We start from the raw sequence: 18,534 nt of genomic DNA, 5'->3' as shown, positions 1-18,534 counted from the left end.
AGGACACCTCCCTCTCCTTCCCCTCTCGTGCACAAGCTCCCATGCAGGTGTCTGGAGGTCTCCTCGGCTCGGGTCTCACCTTTTCCCCCTTCATGAAACGCTCCTTCTCCTTCAGGTTGACATGGTCTATGGACAGTCCTTGCTCTGCTCGGGACTCGAAGACGACGGCGCCGTCGGGTCTGCAAACCACGCGGCCCTTGCGCCCCGTCATCTGCAGACAGGGGGAGGCTGTCAGGGGGGCTGCACAGGGGACAGATCCGCTGGGAGAGGCAACTCTCAACAGCTTTTCCACATTGCAAGGAAGGAGAAGAAACCCTCTTTCAGCAGGATTCGCCTTTGCTGGCCCTTTTTCCTGTCTCCCCGTGCCACCAACATCTACCCCAGACTGTGAGCAGTACCTCAGCCACGTGCTCCGGGCCCCCAAAGTGATTGATCAGTTCATCCAAGGTATTGAGAGGTAGCTCTTTGCCCAGTGCTTTTACTTTTGCTAGAAGGTCCTGCTTCATCTTTTCCACATGTTCTAGTTCTCTCAGGCCATGCATCTCTTTCTGGGAAGGCAGCATGTGAAAATTGCCTGCAACATAAAGTGCAAAAGCTTAGAATGTAATTACAAATGAGAAAGGAGGGCAAAAATTGTCCCAAAGAGCTTCTGGGGGCCTGATGAGTGGGCAAAGACACCTTGACTTGCAATAAATGCTGCTGAGCATGGAGTGAATCCATAGGATCACAAACTGGTTTGGGTTGGAAGGGACCTTAAAGATCATCCAGTCCATGGGCAGGGACACCTCCCACCAGCCCAGGCTGCTCCAAGCCCCATCCAACCTGCCCTTCAACACTGCCAGGGATGGGGCAGCCACAGCTTCCCTGGGCAACCTGGGCCAGGGTCTCACCACCCTCACAGCAAATTTCTTCCTAATGTCCAACCTAAATCTCCCTTCTTCCAGTTTAAAGCCACTCCCCCTTCTCCTGTTCTGGTGGGGCAAGGAGCAGGCAGGGCAGATCCCTGCTGCCCACTGATCACAGCAGGACATTGATCACACCCGCTCACACCAGTGTCCCCTTTGTCAGACCCCCCAAAAGGGTCAGGTGTAATCTGGACTTGTCTGTGCTCGGGGGGTCTGTCCCCAGCTGTGCTCCCGAGCCCCAGGGAAGGAGGTGGCTCCTGTTCCCAGCCCCCCCAGGGAGCTGCTGCTCTTACTCCTGTCCTCGGCGGCGAAGCAGTTGAAGGTTTGCTCAACGAAGATCACGTCGTCAGTCTCAAACAGGGACTCGGGGGAGGAGTTGAAGTCGCTGTCCAGCCCCATGTCAGAGTCGGTGCTGCTGTCGTCGCTGATCTTGATGACGCCCCCGGGGTCACCCAGACCCCTCAGGGCCTTGGGGCAGCGGCCCCTCTGCTTCCCTGCAAGGAGAGAGAGCAGCGTCCAGGAGAGGGCTCGGGCTCCTGCACCAACACAAAGCAGCAAGTGCCAGCTTGGAAAGAGGAGGAGAGGCCACACAATAGCAGAGACTGCCCCAAATGAAAGGCTGACCTTGGAAAGACAGAGACTCTTGGGTGGGGACAGCTACAACGGGGCGGGAAGAGGGGGAGGGAGAGGGAGGGAGAAAAAGGAAGAGAGAGAAAGGAAGAGAACAAGGCTGTCATCAGGGCTGAAGCTGGTTGCACACACCAGGATGAACACTCAGCAGCTCCAAGCAGTGCTGACTCCTCAGGGGAAGGAGCCCATGGGTCTGACTGCCCCTGGAGCAGTGTGGGACACGGGAAGGTGCCAGTGTTTTGGGATGTTGTTGACTTCAAGAATGGTAAGACATGCCCCTGCCATGTGAGAGGGTTCACAAACCAGCATGCCCAGGCTGCTCTGCAACAGCAGCCAGACAGGACAACCTCCACAATCTGCCAGTGCTGCTGTCCACTCTTCCCCCTTTCCCACATCCCAGTTGAGGAGAAATCCCAAAACTCTTCTCACCAGCAGCCGCAACCAAGAATTTGGCAGGGAAGTTATTCTTTTTTTCCCCCAGGACACCTGGGGTGCTCTAAGGAAGGGGTAGTGGAGAAGCCCCCTTTGCCGCAAGAGGGCTCCAGACATGTAGCTGGGACCCTGTGCAATCTGCCCAGAGTCTGGGTGAGGGAGAGGCTGGGAGAGGGGCAGAGCTCCTGGGAAGGGGTGGAGGGGAGGACCTGGGTCCCCCAGATGAGAGAGAGTGAGGGAGATGTGCAGGAGGGCAAACTGAAACCAGGGCAGAGCAGCAAACAGCGTGAAGGGGGAAAAGGGGAAAAGGAAAAGAAAAAGCTGAGTGGCTGGGGTGAAGCAGCAAGGCAGGAGGTCAGATGCTGGGCAGTGGAGTGTGCTCTTACGTTTTCTTTTAATGCCAGTTCCTTTTTCTCTCTTTCTTTTGGTTGAAGGAAAGTGCTTCTGAATTAGTGATAGAAAGACGCCTCTGAAAGTAAGATGCAAAATTTATTCTAGCTGCCAGGAACAGGAACAACTGCTGGTTATCACGTAGCAATGTGCATTTGAGATAGCACCACAGTTCATGGAAGAGGGGTAAATCCTGCACCACAACTGCTGGCATGGCATGTTTCACCAAAGGGCTCTGCCACGGGAGCATGAGCTGTGCTGGCAGCTCCTCAGCCATGAATGGGCATGCTGAGGGATGCACAGCACTGCAATCCCAGGAAAAACGTGGGCTGAGGGATGCAAGACTCTGCAATGCTGGGAGAAACACTCCCTGCCATGACCTCCCCGAGCAGAACGAGCAGACGCTGCAGGGAGGGAGAGCAGAGCCTGGGCTCAGTGCTGCCCCATGGCAGCCGAAGTTGCAAGACCTTTATATAGCAACTAAGAGGGAGTTTTAAATGGGAAACACTATACTGGGAGGCTGTTACATCACTACTGAAAAATCCAGTAAGTGTCAGTGTCCCAGCCCCTCTCAATGCTCCAACAGCAGCGACCACCCCAAGGCTGGGGCTCCCCCAGCTCCTCTGGCTAACTAGCTGGGGGCTGCAGAACTGGGAAAAGTGGCAAAACAGGGATCTGTAGTGGTTTCAGGTGATGGATAACATCATAAGAGGTGGAAAACAAATGTTTCTGTGGGATGTTCTGCAAATAAAAGAGCCAATGCTTAAATGCTGACTGTGCTGGGCAGGGATGGACCCCAATGCAATGAGAAGGTTGTGCTGAATGAGCTCTGGTTGGAAAAAAATAAATGTAGAAAGCAACAGCTGAGAGGTATGGACATGACATCTTGCCTGTGTGAGAAAAAGGGAATCTTGGGAATCAGGGAGGGAGCTCTAGGAGCCTTGGCATGAGGGGCTGCAGGAGACAGACAGCCCTGCTCCCTGAGGGCAGCGACTCAGAAATTGTATTTATGAGGCCCTTTTGTGCTGGTGCTGGGCTGACCCTGAGCTCAACTCACAAAGACTCACTCTCAGGTCTGGAGCCTCCCTGCCCTGAAACCTGGCTCCTTTTCCCAGCACTTGCACTCCCAGTCTTCCTTGCAAACAAAGGCTTGGGCTGCTATTCACTCCCTGAACAATCTGTTTATTTTTAACCCCAGCATCTTTTAAACAACTGGTTCTTCCTGGCACACTCCCTTCCAGCAATCCCGTGAAGTGCTGTAAAACCAGGAGGCTGCAGTTGGAGGCCCAGCAGATGCCAGAAGCCATGCACTTTATCTGGCCAATGCTGCCAGGCTCCTGTCTCTAGAGCTGGGGACAGTCGAGCAGGGCGTGTGATCACTAACAGACCCTTCCTCCTGTGATGGCTAAGCAAGGCTCAAAGGGACCACAAAGTCCTCTGGACTCAATTCCTTGGAATTCTGTGATGCAGAAACCAATCCAAAAGACCAACTCCATCCAAGCAGCTGTTGGACTTGCCTTGCCCACTGTCACCAAACTGGTATTTGTCTTTCAGTCATGGGCTGGAGTCAGCAGAGTGACACAGATGAACACTACCCCCCTGTTAGGGAGGAAAGCTTTGCCTAACCTGGACACACACAGTCTCTGGCATCTCTCATGGCTTTCACCTGCATTAAAAGGCACTTCCAAAGGGATCAGCCCTTCCAAATGCAACTCAACCCAATCCCCCAGGTTTTTGTCACCCCACGTTGGTGGGACAGGCTGGTCTTCTGAAAGGCTGCAGAAACAGGGGGGAGCACGAGCCCCGTGCTGTGCTGGAGGGCAGTGTGGGCCCTGCTGCTTCACCTCAGGCACAACCAGCCCACCCTCCAGCTCAGACACAGCAGGACACTGGTCCTGCCTCCTACCCGTGCTGAAAGTCCCCCCTGGGGAATCTGCACTCCCTGGATCACTCCTGCCTCCCCCTGCTGCAGCGATGCCACCTCCCATTGTCACCCCTCTGTCACTACATGAGAGTCTCTTCCTCATTTCTTCATTGTCAACAGCCCCGTTTTCCAGAGTCAGACCCACACAAACCACATCTCAGGTCACATTTCTGGCTCTCCTACACCTACCAATTCTTTGATATGATGGATCAAGCTGTTCATGCAAGTTTGGACCACAGGAAACTTCAAAATCCAGGATCCAGCTCAAAGTCAGGCTGAAGAAACAAGAGCCTCTAGGACCCAGCTCAGTGTCCTCTGCATTCACAGCTTGTACAGGGCGAGGCAGCATGAAACTGCATTTCAAGAACTGCAAGTGGGAAGTGGCCCCAGGGCAGGGCTTTCCCCAGCACACCTCCAGCCTCCCATGCATCCCCCCAGCAGAAAAACAGGGATGTGAACTTACTCTGCAGCAGAGACAAAACAATTGAGGTGCCCATCATTCTCATCCAGGACCTCTCTGGTGCGGGCCTCCCCGGTGGACTGCAGCCCGATGACGATGCACTGCAGGGAACACAAGGATGGAGCAGGAGTCAGGGAGCACAGGGCAGCCAGAGCCACGGCTGCCACACTGTACCTCACAGCCCTGGGGACACCTCCCCTGGTTCCCAAACATGGTAGTCCTGAAGCAGGGCTCCTGACCAAGAATCACCTCAAATCTTTCCGTCTCCAAGACCGTCCCTCTGCTCACACCACAGGGGGTGACTCCCACTACAGAACCTGACTGACCTTGCTAGGTAGTTTCTGCCTAAAATTCCCAAGGTATATCCAGATGGATGAAAGGACTGAGCTGTGCTCAAGGTGAAGGATCTGGTACCCTTCCTGGCTTGAACATGACCCCAAATAGTGTTTCAGATCAGCTTGCCCGCACCTGCCGCCAGCGAGCAGTGGGTGATGCCCTGGAAGACCCAGCCACGTTCACTCCCCAGCATCATTTACTGTGGCTGCTCCCAGAAACCCAGGCACTGCGTTTTGCCCTGGTTAATGTGGAGAGAAATCCACCCCTAGAGAAGTCTGAAATGGCTTTGAACTCAAGCTGAACAATAATTAACTCCCCTTGGTTGCAGACTACAAACAAAAAATCAGTCACCAAGCAGCTGTGGTGGCTGCTGCCAGCACAGCAGGGCTCCCACACCTTGTCCTTGGCCAGCTCCTCCTTGGCCAGCTCCACCAGCCGCCGCACCTTCGCCGCGATGCAGAGGTACTTGAAGAAGCGCTGATGGGCCGACCAGAACTGGCCCCACAGGGACTTCCGAGACTCCAGGCCGACCCAGTCAGCTGCCTGCTGGAACACCATCAGGGCCTCTGCCCACTGCACGACACCCAGAAAGGCTGAGTTAGTATCTTTGTTTTCATTTCCATTCCTGCTGCGCAGGTTGATAGAACAGTCTGGGGCTTGATAATCTGATGTAACACCCGTGTTTGTGTCTCTCTCTCAGGCTGAATGAAGAGTCTGGTCATTCTCTCCTTTCTGCACCACCATGATGGTGCAAGCTCTGGTTTGTAAACATGGAACTTTTAAATAGAAGCAAGAAAGCATGATTTTTTTTTGCATAAGCACAGCCTGTGAACCCTTTTTCTTTCTTTTGAACAAACCCAGTTTGTGGCTGGTGCCACCTTAGTGGTCCTCAGGTCCTCCCACAGAACAAGTGGCCGTGCCCAAAGCACGATTAAGTCTCTCCACTGCAGTGGGACCAACTCACCAACTTGGCTGCCTTGTCATAGACAACCTTGTACTGCTGATCCAGTGGGATCTCCTCGATTCTGAAGGTCACTCCAGTGAAACTGAGCTGCCTGGCTATGTACATCCCGCTGACCTTCATGTCCATTGCCACGATCTCCATTGCACCAACTCCCCTGGGAGAGAAGGACGGCTGTGAAACCCCCTCCTCTGCTCCAGGGCAGCACCAGGAAGGTGCCTCTGCAGAACCCCCAGCCCTCCTGGCTCCAGCTGCCCTGAGTCACTGTCCTCAGGCATTGCACCCACTTCCAAAGGCTGCCACAAAATGCACACTCTGTGGAAGGGGATGCTGGACGAGCCTTACCTCTTCTCAATCGCATGCAGGAACTCATCAAATGCCCTGAAGGGGGTGCCCTCCCCCCAGATCCCCAGGCGGCTCATGTAAATCATGTTTTTTGGCTCAGAGGCACCTGTTGGAACAGAACTCACTGTCAGCAAAACCACAGACATCTTTAATAGTTTTGACTCAAGTAAAGTGAACTCTTAAGGGGTTGGTCATGCCCCATCGGGCCTCAGGAGACCTGAGGACCTTTCCAAACACTGCCCTCCATGCAAGCAGGCAGCACCACAGAGCTAACAGATTGCCAGGACTGAGTTACATGGGAGAGAAATCAGTGTCTGACCTGCCAAAAGGTCACGAGTACCAGCAATGATGGGGCAGATTTGGCACTCCAGGCCCCCCTCTAGCACTGCAGCACCTTTCACCTCTTCTTGCCTAAACATGCACTTGCAGGGGGTATGCTCACAGCTCAAGGACACCCTGGAGACCAGAAGAGACTGGTGCCCACAGCTCACCTGTGGCACTGGCATAGACAACCCTTGCTCGAGGCAGCTTGTTCTGAAGGTCCAGCACTGCTTTGCCCATCTTTGTAGAGCTGGCATTTTTGGCTTTGTGGCATTCATCAAACACAATCTGGAGGGGAATGTCAGTTAAGGAGAACAGATCTGTTCTGATCTCGAGGATGGGAGCAGACAGAAGATACAACCCAACCAACTGAACAGTCCCAGTATCAACAGGCCTGACCTGTTCCACACACTGCCTGAAATCTGTTGGTTTTGCCTAGTCCTGTGGTCCTCAGAGCCCCAAGTCATTTCCCCCTCCCTCTCCCTTCATTTCCAAGGTGTGTCCTGGTTTGTAAAGCTGAGGGAGAAGAATGCTGAAGAGGTTAAACCAGCTGCATTCTTCTCCCCCAGCCCTGCAGCCAGTGGAGGAGGAGAAGGCAGGGTGGGGGATGCCTGTGCTCACAGCCCTGAAATATCCACCACAGGCATCAGGCTGCTCAGCACAGCTGCTACCAGTGCTTTCAGATGGCCCCAAGCTCTTTGTTCCTTGGTGAAGTACAGTCACAGTCACGCAATTCTTCTCTCCCCAGTTCTTTTGGGTTTGTTTTTTGGGTTTTTTTAAGGATACAACTCCATCAAAGTTTTCTCTGCACCAGTCCAAAATCTGTTTTAAGCGTGTCCTGTGCTGCCCACCTGCCTGGCTTTCACCAATCAGCGCAGAGTAGGTGGCAAAGAGGACTCCTTCTGAGGTAGCTGTGTCACCGTATTTAATCTGCAAGAAGAACAAAAACAAGAGCACACACGTTCATCATGTCTGTCCCCAGGGTGTCGTGCCCACAGCCAACCCTGCCACTTGTGCTGTGGCTGCGCCGGACACGCTGCTGCCTGCCAGAACAAAGCCCACTCTGAGAGCAGAGGGGACAATGCTGGTAGCTGACATCTTTAGCACGTCTACTTGGCACTGAGATGTGGTGATGACAGGGACTTCAAACGTCTGGAGAAGTCCCACTAGCCCATGTGTCAGCACATCTGGCGCACGCAGGGCGGCCTGGAGACCACACTAGGACTTCCATTTTCTGGCCAGCTGAAATCACTTCTCGTTTTTAAGCAACAGTGTAGAATGTTTATTTGGTTTGAACCCTTCCATCTGCCTGAATTAAAATAATTAAAAAATAATTACAATAATTTTATTTTAGACCAGGTAAGATTGTTGCCTGTCTCACTGTCATGGGTCCCACCTGTAACAAAATAAAAGGTAGAGGAAAAAAACCCACGGTCCCAATCTGCATAAAGTTCCATTTAAAGCCTTTTTGGTCTGAGGACAAACCTCCCTTTCAGCCCCTCAGTGGGGTGCATTCAGAGGTGTCAAACACACGTGACTCCCACTGACTTTGTAAGAGCTGGTTGTTCAAACCACTGAAACCAGAGGAGAGTGTTCCAGTTCCACGTGGCAGACACAAGGCTGATGCACAGGACAAGAGACTAAAGCACAGGAACCCTGTGAACAGCCACCACACAACTGCTGGTGCTTTCTTTTGAGAAGTACCTCACCCTCACCCCTGAATAACTGGAAGAGAGTCTGAAAACCCTCTGATGTGCTCAGTGGGGGAGGGCCCGGGTGTCAGCGTGGCCCACAGCCCCTGCCAGGCACCATCTGTGCTTTACACCTGCTCCCTCACTCCTGCTCTGAAAGAGGATCCATGAAACCAGCGCTGGGAAACGTTAGGCCAGGAGAGCAGAGCACGACCTCATCCAACAGGAGCTGTTCCCTCTGCAGGGCTCCTCAGGAATAGCAAGAAAGGTTCAAGTCCTGCTGGACTTCGTGCTTGCCTGGAGACACCTCCCAGTCCCTGCAGGAAGGAGCTCGGAGCTCCCAGCCCAGCGAGGGTCTAAAACCAGCAGGAGTCCCCGTGGGCAGCACCGGCCGAGGGAGGGCAGGGCCAGCAGGTTGGGGTGCCACCAGCCACGGGGGCAGAGCCCAGGGTGGATCCATCTACCTGCCTGGGGGCTGATGTCCAGACCACCACTGCAGCTTCTCTTCCTACCTTATTCAAAGCATGCACAGGAATGTGGGAGGCCTCAATGTCCTTCAGGTCTCTCTCAGCATCGTACTTGAGATCGTTGGAGACACTGAACCTGCAAAGCAAGACGTGGGGCTGGTTATCTCCTGAGGAGATGGTCAGGGCACACACAGTGACCAGCAGCTCTAAGGTGGCAGGAGCTGCAGCTGCCACTGCCCACAGACCAGACCCTGCTGCAGACCCCACGGCCACCAGGACATGCTGTGTGTCCCACAGTAGGATCCCACACTCCAAGGGCTTGGGTCTGCACTGGGAAGTCCACCAACACCCCTCTGCCCACCTGCATGGAAGGCTCACCCTGCCCTCCAGATAGGACCTGAATCTGCCATTTCCTAGTGACACTCCCATTCCACCAACAGCAACTGGGCACAAAGAGGTGGGAACCACTTACCCAAGGCCACAGTCAGCTGTAAAGCCAACATCAGCACTGAGGAACTGGACTTGAAGGAAAAGAGATAAAAAGAACCAACAAACAACAACAGCAACTTACCACAGAGCCTTTTTCCTCCCTTTAAGATAATTTTCAAAGATGATGCCTGCAACTGTCCTGCCCTTTCCAACTCCAGCACCGTCCCCAATGAGGAACCCAGCTCGCTGCCCATTGGGTAACAAAACTTCATGTTGCTGCAAAATCAAGAACAAAACTGGAAATTAAACTAGATTTGCCTTTGCTAACAGCTTTGATGTGAGCTTGTAGGAGCCCCACTTAACCCCTTCACATATCCCATCGATGCAAGGGCATTCCCTGCTCAGATAAATGATGGCAGGAATGGTCAAGCATCATGGCAACGTTCACAAGAGGCAGTTCATGGAAAAGGCCCATGGGAGCAAAAACGTAAGGCACTCCTCACTGCAACAAAAGCCAGGGGCCCTTCCTTCTTTGGGAAATACACCCCACAGAAGTCCCCGGCTGCAAACAATCCCGTCAAAAGGCATTTAAACCCCAGGTGCCAAAGTCTCGTCACCTACATTACAGTTACTTTAAAACACATTCATGCACACAAAAGGCAGGTTCTTCCTGGCCCTCGAGCCCTGTACCTGGCAGGCATAGATGATGGCTTCCAGCTGCAGGGCTGAGAGGGACCCCTTGTCGGCCACCGAGCGCGGCAGGGAGAGGCGGTAGGTGACGTCGGGGGGGGGGACGCTGGACAGGGTGCTCGTTTCAACCACCAGGTCAGGGTGGTGCTTCCCTATCTTGGCTAAACGACACAGAAAACAGACAACTCAGGTTCTCCACTCAGCCAGACCTCATACTGATGGTGCAGAGGCCCCTGCTCTGGGACAGAAGGGACAAGTCCAACTCCCTTGCTCTGCACTTCTCAGGTCTGTTGAAATTCCAGGCTGGCAGAAACAAGTCATGCCCCCAAAAGCAAGCAACGTGTGCTGTCAAATCAGTGTTGCAGAAGCAAAGGGGCAGTAGACTGGCAGTCTTTCTAGGAAATCACAAGCTGGGGATGTGCCACAGCAAACACCACACACTGCTTGCAGGAACACAGGGGGACACTTAATGAGGCTGGTCCAGAGTGGAGTTAACTGAACTCCCCACACCCATGTGATGGCAAGATACTCACACTTTGAAGGTATGTATTCTGCATAGGTCTCTGTTTGCCCCAACTCTTCTGTTTCTTCCTCCTCACCTTCATCCTCCTCCTCTGCAGTAGCCTGAGACTGAAAAGAAATGGAGCATTGACCAAATTTTGATGTTCTCACTGAGCCCTGGACACACACAGTGCTGCACAGCGCCACAAACCACCATTTAAACCACCCCTATGCAAATTCACAAACCCTTCAAATACAATTAATCTCATTTATAGGCTACAGCAACACAAGGAAACCATCTGTGAGAGCCCACCCAGGGCCAGAAAGGGGCCTGCAGAGCTGCTTCCAGAACCCAGGGCACAGGGATCAGAGAAAGCTTCAGCACCCTGCAGGGAGGGGGCTAGGGGTGGTCTCAGGGTGGTCCCAGGGCTGCCCCACTGGGCCCTCAGCTGGGCCAGGGTGAGGAACCAGACCAGCTCCAAACTCAGCGTGGGACTCAGCAGCACACAGCAAAGCCCTGCATTCCAGGAAGAGCAGCCTGGAAACCCTGTGCTGCCTCAGCTGTGGAGAAGGCCCAAACCATTCCCTAACACGGTGAGGTTCCACCAAGGGAAATGTCTGACACTTCTGGGAAGGTGCAGTGACTTGTCCCTGCCTGATTGTCCTGGCTGACTCCCTCTGGAGGGAACTCAGATCTGCTGCCCTCCAACTGCCACCTCACCAGGTTGAGAGCCTGGTGGCCCATCCCACCAAAGCCCACCCCCATGCTCACCTGGTAGCTTATGAGGAGAGGGGTGCTGGGGACAGCAGGAATGTGGACATTCGAGCTGTTCCAGTCAGTGAAAGATCTGCTGGGTGAGAACAGCTGGAACAGAAAAGGTGCAGGTGAGAAAGCAGCCTGACCCTGGGCCCTCCAGCCCCAACAACTCTGAAAATGCACCAATAGCAAAGACACTCGTGTTCTGCACTCAGCTCTCACACTCTGATGGTACAAGTGGACTTGAATGTTTTCTGCTTGTGATGCCTGAGATCACCAGAGCCTGCAGGCTTCCAGCTGACCCTCAGGACACCAGGACCAATGACAGGGACTAGCCCCAAGGCCCAGGAGCTCCAGCTGCACTCAGACCTCACCAGGCTGGTGCTGCAGGTCCAGGTCTCTCCAGGCACCAGCTCCAAGGATGGCTTTGGACAATCCAGCCCCCTGCACCACAGCTGGTGTGAAGAGCTCCCAAGACACTGCTGGCTGGGAAGGTACAACCAAGAAGATCCTTTTTCTGCCCCCACACCAACAAATTCCCACTGACATTTCCCGACAGCGAGCGAGGTCAGGCCAGCAGCTCGTGGCATCCAAAGCAATCAGCAACTCCTGAAGGAGCAATGCTCCAAGTGCAAGAGTACCAGACATAAAGACCCACATTCCACCAGCAGAAGTGAAAGATGGGAAGTTCTTAAGCATAAACACTCTGATGATTTCCTTTTTTTTTTTTTTAATTAAAAGAAAAAAAAAAGAAGAAAGAAAAAACCACCCTCCATTACTGGAAGCCTGAGTCAGAATTACCAGAAGGAAGCTGGACAGAAGAGCTATTTTCAGTGCCAACAAATCTGGAGAGCAGGTGAAACATCTCCACCTAAAATCTGGGCTCTGCATAGAAGTTTCTTCTTAGGCAAGAGAAAGGCCCAGATGTGCTGGGAGGGCAGGACACACTGCGCTCAGCCTGGGCAGGGGAAAGCTCCTGCAGGTCTGTCCTCGCATCAGGGAATGTTGGAAGGTACAAATCCCTGGAATCCCACTCAGCAACGTGGCTTTGGCACATGGTGTTTCACCCCGGGTGCCACCAAGGCAGTGACAGAAACCTTGGCTGTTTGGAGGACTGAAAAAACAACTGAAGATGAGAACAGGCCACGAGGGCCAGTCCAGGTGGGAGCAGGAGCTGTAGTGGGTGATGCAGCATTTTGCCTCAGGCTAAACTTGCGGAATTCCTTCCTATCTGCTGAGCTAGGAGAAGGGTGTTCACATTTTTAGTGTGGTGAATGAGTTAGACAGAAAAAACTACATTGGCAGCCCACAAAAATTCCAGCTGCAGCCTTCAGGGGCAGAGCTCTGCTTCCCCAATCTGAAGGGCACTGCAACTCATGAGATGGTTGTGAGAAAACACAGTGGATCACACAAACTATTTTTAAAAGGTATTTCACAAGTTCATTACAAATGAAGCAAGTGTGTTTCGCCCGCTAACCCCTGCAAATGCTGAACAGGGCAGCTCTTCCCTCCATGTCCTGAAATGATAACCAGAGCCAACATGTTCTATACAGCTCCTTTCTTCACAGATAAGGGCAGGGACACATGAGGCAGCTCTGAGCCCAGCTACCTCCTCCTCTCCATCACAAACACTCCCCCTAAAGCTGCAGCCCTGGGCACTTGAGATAAGGGTTTCTGAGTGAGCTGGAAACCTTCAGCCTTGGGCAGTCTCACTGGGATGCTTTTCTCCAGTTTTGATCTCTCTGTAAAACCCCTCTCTCTTTGTCCCCCTCTCTGTAAACCCAGTTCCCCAGTGCTAGTGACAGCTGAGAGAAAGAAGCAAAGCTAAAACATGGATGTAGTCTTTTCCAGACCGTATCTTCAAACTGCTGCATGACAGAAGACAGCTCATGATTTTGTAGTTTTTTAAAGACCACAAGCTGCACTTGCACCTGGGATCTCTACCTGTGGCTCTCACATCAGGTGCACCCAGGGTCACTCAGGAGTGTCCCACCATCAGAGCTGGTTAGAGCTGCTTCTGCTCCACTTGAACCTCCAAGACTGTAACCCTGGAAAACCTGCTGTCCTGCAGCACAGGGGCAGGCAAAGCCTGAGCCAGCTCCAGCTGATGGGATCTGCTGCACCAACACAGACAGGGCTGCACCTGCCTGGGTGACACACTGGGTAATGAGACCCACCTTCAGTTTGCTCCTGTGGCTCAGGAACTGCTCTGGCTACTCAAAAGCCAAAATTCCTGCAATTTTATGGAAAATGCTGGTGGTGTAATTATGTGGGAACAGACAGGGCAAGATTATCTAAACTGCTGGCACATTGGTGCAGAGTATCAGCAAAGTCTCCATCGTGTCTGAGTGTTTTAGTAAGAGGAGCCTTCTCTTTGGCACTGCCTTGAGATCATTTGTTTGCCTCCCTTAGCAGCAACAAAAAAAGCATACTTGGAATTCAGGCACTGACACAACTGACAATCATGAGTCAACCTGACGATCCATTTACCTGGTGTCCTGTGAGCTACCACCTCCCATGCAAGAGTGAAACTGAAATCTCCAGACTAGGATGTGCTTAACTGACCAGGAAATGTCAAAGAAATTTAAAGAAAAAAAAGAAACAAAACCAAAAACAACCTAACCAACCCCCCCCCCAGCCACCTTTGTATTCAGAAAACACACAGATAAGACAACGTTTAAAATAGCTAGAGATTCTTTTCAAAAGGAAGTCGTTAATAATCGGAATTCCAAGGAGTTAATTGGCCTTATCTGAACCTAAGTGTTCTGCAGGACAACAAGGGGCAGAGCAGGACGTGAAGAACAGCATGAAACAAGACCAGAGACAAGTCAGTCTCACACTTACATGACACATATTTGTTTCTGACTTGCATTTTTTACACTGGATTTAGAACAGCTTTCCCAGGAAGTTTCTTGCTGCACACTCCACAGACACAAGGCTACAAGCTTGTTTAGGCACCAAGTATCTCACCCACAGTTCACGTGCTTGGATACCACAGACTGAGTCCTGCAGTGATTTAGGCCACAATGTAAAACAACAACGGGAAATGAGGAGCAATAAAGCACAAGCCCTCTGCCTTGGGGGTTCTATCTGTTTTCTACCTTTTTAATCATCCAATTTACAAGTGCAGTCTTCAGCCATTTTTTTGGTCCAAGCAGTTCAGCTCTGTTCCTGCTGAGATGAAATCTCAGAGATTTCAGCAAGAGTTCAGGTGTCTGATTTGAGGATCTGCCTTAAGATCTCACAGAAAGCTCAAGGCAGGCAGGAGCTCTGATCTCCTAAGGCCAGGACTCTCACCACCAAGCCACATTCCCTCAATGCCAGCCTGTCCCTCAGCATTCCCAAGCAGAACTGCTTATTCCCAGGCTGTGACAAAAGCCAGTGCTCCTCATGGCAATGCAGACCCCACTGACTGCAAAATGCAGCCCCTGCACACCACAGAGCCTCAAAACACTGCAGGGCCTAAATTACAGCCAAGCCAGATTGGCTTCTGGGGCAGCCACATTCAATGTTTTCCCCCCATAATCTTCATAAGACAAAGACCTGCAAAGGAAACCTCCTGCACAGCCAGGCATCCCCTGCCAGGGCAGAGATCCAGGGATTCAGCAAATGTGCCTGATAACATTCCAGCACCACCCCAGCCGGTGGCTATCCCGTAGTGACTGACACCAGGTTGTGCAAGAGTGAGCAATCAGTCCCAAGAGATGAGGGAAAACAGATGGCAACAGGCTAGTAAAAATGCACAGAACCACATGTTGCCACGGGACTGCTGGGAGATCACACGCCCAGGAAAGCTCAGGGATGTAAAAGCTTGCAGGGACTTGGACTCACAAAGTAAACACAAATGGTTAGGCGTAACTTGAGACAGTTTGTTTTTTAGTCATTGTTACCAAAATATTTGCCACAGAGAACCTGTCCTTGTCTGGGTTCCTTCCTGCTTCCAGGAGACCAAAGTATGTGTGATCACTTCACCCCTTCCCTCCTCAGTGAAGCTGGCAATAGCCAAACACCATCACCCTGCAGCTCACCCCCTGCAGGGAACTGCGCTGGATCGTTAATTCCTTGGTGAAAACACTCAGGTTGAAGCCTGAGGTATTTACTGAGTGCTGGGGAGGATGTCAGAGGAGCAGCCCATACCTCTATCTGGTTCTGCTGTGGGGTGTTTACATCCCATAGTGTTGGCACGTGGCTCAGGCTGTCGGCAGGCAGGAAGTCCTTGGGATCCGCAATGTCCGAGAGGGAATCGGCAGGGGATGAAAAGAGGGAGTTGTTGTTGGAGAGCTCATCGAGGTATGAAGAATCCTGACATGGAGAAACGACCACAGTTAGAGGAGGCAGGCTGAGAACACCAGGGAGATCCTTTCTCACACCTACTCACCCAGCAGCCACCTCAACTTCGTATCTGATCACAGAGGCTGCCCAGGGGTGGGAAGTGCTCAGCCCAACACCCAGGTCTCCAGTGTTCTACGTGTGCACAGAAGCCCATGAGCACCAGCTACACCCACCAGTGACACTGGTGTTTGATTGTGATTAACAACACAACAATACCTGGAGGCTTTGGAAAAAATGAGTCTCCGCATGGGAGGTTCTGTGCAAAGGAGGCTGCCAGGAGCAGGGGGAAGGAGCACCAGTGTCATCTGGATTTGCGTCTAGATAAATCTTAGGAAAGCTACCAACCCTTTCCCAAGGGCACTCCTCAGCCCGGACACGACGGGAACGTGCTCCAGTGACGGGGACTGGGCTCTGCCCTTGCTCTTTTTCCGGTGCTTGTGCTCAGATGGATGACAATGCTTTTATTTTGTTCCAACCTGGTGGTGATGTTGGGTTGAGTCACATGGACTGTAGCTCAGAAAGAGCCTTCAATCCCCTCCTTATCATCACTTCCTTGTCTGGTGGCAGGGACTGGCAGCCAAAAAGCACTTCTTGCTCCGAGTCCTCGGCTCTGGCACAGATCATGGCACCTTCCCTGACTCCATCACAACACCTCAGCTCTCCTTCCACATCAAACGCCACTTTCCAACTTTTTCAAAGCAGAACAGCTTTGACTGCTGTTTACTGAAGTGCAAGGTACTTGAAACACCCTGCTCCGGCACACAGGGCCCACTGGAGCTGTGCCTCTGTCCCAGGGGACAGGCAGACAGAGCAGCAGGTCTCCCCTGGTGCCCCAGAGGACTCTGCCAACACCAGCCAGTTCTGTGGCTCCTCAGCAGGGCCAGCCCCAGCCCCCCACTAGGCCAGGTAACCAGAGGAGCATGGCAATGCCAGAAGAGCTGCACTGTCTGACACGAGGAGAAGGCACCGCTCATTTCCAGTTAAGGGCCAGTTTCTCACTACAAGGCAGAAAGGCAGCCAAAGGCTTTTGACAAGTCACTTAGCCCTGCCTGACATAAAATCATGAACAGTGGAGCTGCTTGAGCTTTCCTAAGGGCTTCAGGCCAAGAGCTGGGTCAGAGTCCCCCTGACTGCTAGCAGTTCTGGTTTTACAGTCTTTGAAGCCATCAGGACACGTTCCTTGCACTTGCTTCCCAGACGTGTCTGGTCCGGCACTGGGAGTCCCCGCTCCGCAGCCCCGGTGCGCTGCGTCAGGCACCGACAGGGACTGGGCACCACCTGCAAGGTCTGTGTTTGTCAAAAGCCAACTGGGGGACCCAAAGGCCCAAGGAGAAAGGGCTGTGCTGCTGTGTGGGACGCTCTCCTGCCAGCAGCAGGTCCTCGTGCTGGCGTGTGACAGGGCTGCCAGCCCCGGAGCAGCCGGGCAGCGCTTCCTGTGCGGCTCTTACTCTTGATAACGCTGTGGCTATTTTGGGATTACCCAGAAACCAAGAGACTGAAGTGGGCACTAGATTTATCGTCTGAGAATTAACTGATCCCTGGAAACATGGCTGTGTTTCACACTAGAGAAAGCAGAACACTTGGTTAAATACAGCATTTCTTGGCCAGAATAAGTGCCCTCTGTGTCCTGTAGGAACCTGCCTGTCCCTCCCACAGCTCCAGGTCCTGAGCACTGTGCTGGGATTCAACCCAACATTGCTCATGCTACTGAGATTCTTTTCCATTAACTCCCAGCTCCCAAGGTCTGTAGCCTCTCCAACCTTCCACACCCTCTGCAGAGACACTTGCTGATAACCTTGAACCACCTCAAACCAGCCATCATCTCCCCTTGCCCCATCACCACCTTTCTGCTTCCTCCTCTGGTCTCAAGATCCCAAGAACAGGCACTGCAGGAGTTCAACAGCCTCTGGACTGTCTCCACAGCCTGCACTCCTTTGCTACCAACACCCCTCCAGACCCACCTCCAGCACTTCCCTCCGCCCAGGGCACCAGGCTGAAACAGGGCAGAGGAAACCAACCTCCAAGTCAGAGGGAGGATAATGTCAGTCCTGGAAATGACCTTAGGGAGCCCATCCTCTTACAGGCATTAGCCACAAACTTTAGGAGTCTCCTATTTGTCTTAGCTCATTACGTTATCTAAAGAGCACTAAAAGGAGTAACGTGCTCGATCCCCACCCTTCAGGGCTCAGGGTACAACCCCAGTAAATCAGACCCCTGGCACATACACGGCAGCGGGGCTGGTTAATACCTACAGCCTGGGTCATTACAAACCCTGCCTTAACTAATTACTCCACCAGTTTGTATGGAGCAAACAGGAGGCGCTGCCTCAGTCTCCCTCAAGGGAAGGGAAGGATCATCACCTGCACCACCAGCCCACGACATAACGGGGTGAGCAGAAGGATTCATTTCCTCCACGGATAAAGCCAGTGTCAGACCCGTGGACACTCCAGCCCAGGGACAGCTGACCCCAGCCACAGGAGACCCTTGGCCAAAAGGTGCTGAGCCCCCAACACACGGATAGGAGAAGCTGAAAATGAGATGATGACATTGGGGGCAGAAGAGACGGACCAAGAAACCTTGAAGAGGGAGGTGGCTGCAGGGACAGGCAGCCTGGAGAGGGGCAGTGAGCCGAGCAGAGGGGCTGGAGAACAGCTCCCAGGGCTGGAAAGTGCTCCTGCTTCTTCAGTGGTCTGACGAGCTTGAGGAGCTGCTAAGGGAAGTCACTCCAGAGGGGTCACCCCACTTGGGCATCAGGATTTGAAGCAAATTATTCTGTCCCTGGTTAAGAATGATCCATAAGAATGTTAAAGTTTTCTCATTGCAAGTAAGAGGCTTTCACAGCAATGGCACCTATTTTATGCCTCAGTGGAAGCTGAATTTCTGCAACAGATGGAAGTTATCCCACAAGGTAGGATCTTTATTTCAAATGCTATTCTGCAACTATTCTCTAAGCAAATCTTATT

At 52.6% G+C, this 18,534-nt stretch overlaps 1 protein-coding gene across 4 annotated transcripts in view; it reads right to left on the bottom strand.

Moving 5' to 3' along the window:
- SBNO2 (strawberry notch homolog 2) overlaps window positions 1-18,534 on the bottom strand; it is a 52,977-nt gene that overhangs the window by 7,552 nt on the left and 26,891 nt on the right. For 2 of the 4 annotated variants that reach the window (XM_051639822.1, XM_051639824.1), the window contains 16 exons: window positions 15,377-15,541; window positions 11,255-11,347; window positions 10,515-10,611; window positions 9,982-10,142; window positions 9,434-9,567; window positions 8,908-8,998; window positions 7,491-7,634; window positions 6,875-6,992; window positions 6,384-6,489; window positions 6,042-6,195; window positions 5,474-5,650; window positions 4,745-4,842; window positions 2,354-2,436; window positions 1,199-1,399; window positions 399-574; window positions 80-283 (listed from right to left, as the gene is read on the bottom strand). In XM_051639822.1, coding sequence (XP_051495782.1) covers window positions 80-283; window positions 399-574; window positions 1,199-1,399; window positions 2,354-2,436; window positions 4,745-4,842; window positions 5,474-5,650; window positions 6,042-6,195; window positions 6,384-6,489; window positions 6,875-6,992; window positions 7,491-7,634; window positions 8,908-8,998; window positions 9,434-9,567; window positions 9,982-10,142; window positions 10,515-10,611; window positions 11,255-11,347; window positions 15,377-15,541 — 2,202 coding nt within the window. The remainder of the gene's footprint in view (window positions 1-79; window positions 284-398; window positions 575-1,198; window positions 1,400-2,353; window positions 2,437-4,744; window positions 4,843-5,473; window positions 5,651-6,041; window positions 6,196-6,383; window positions 6,490-6,874; window positions 6,993-7,490; window positions 7,635-8,907; window positions 8,999-9,433; window positions 9,568-9,981; window positions 10,143-10,514; window positions 10,612-11,254; window positions 11,348-15,376; window positions 15,542-18,534) is intronic. The other 2 variants (XM_051639823.1, XM_051639825.1) reach the window with 1 other exon arrangement.

This window comes from Apus apus, chromosome 24 (assembly GCF_020740795.1).
Source record: "Apus apus isolate bApuApu2 chromosome 24, bApuApu2.pri.cur, whole genome shotgun sequence".
Taxonomy (NCBI): domain Eukaryota; kingdom Metazoa; phylum Chordata; class Aves; order Apodiformes; family Apodidae; genus Apus; species Apus apus.
Note: the sequence above shows the minus strand (reverse complement) of the source record. Positions and strands in the feature narration are given on the sequence as shown.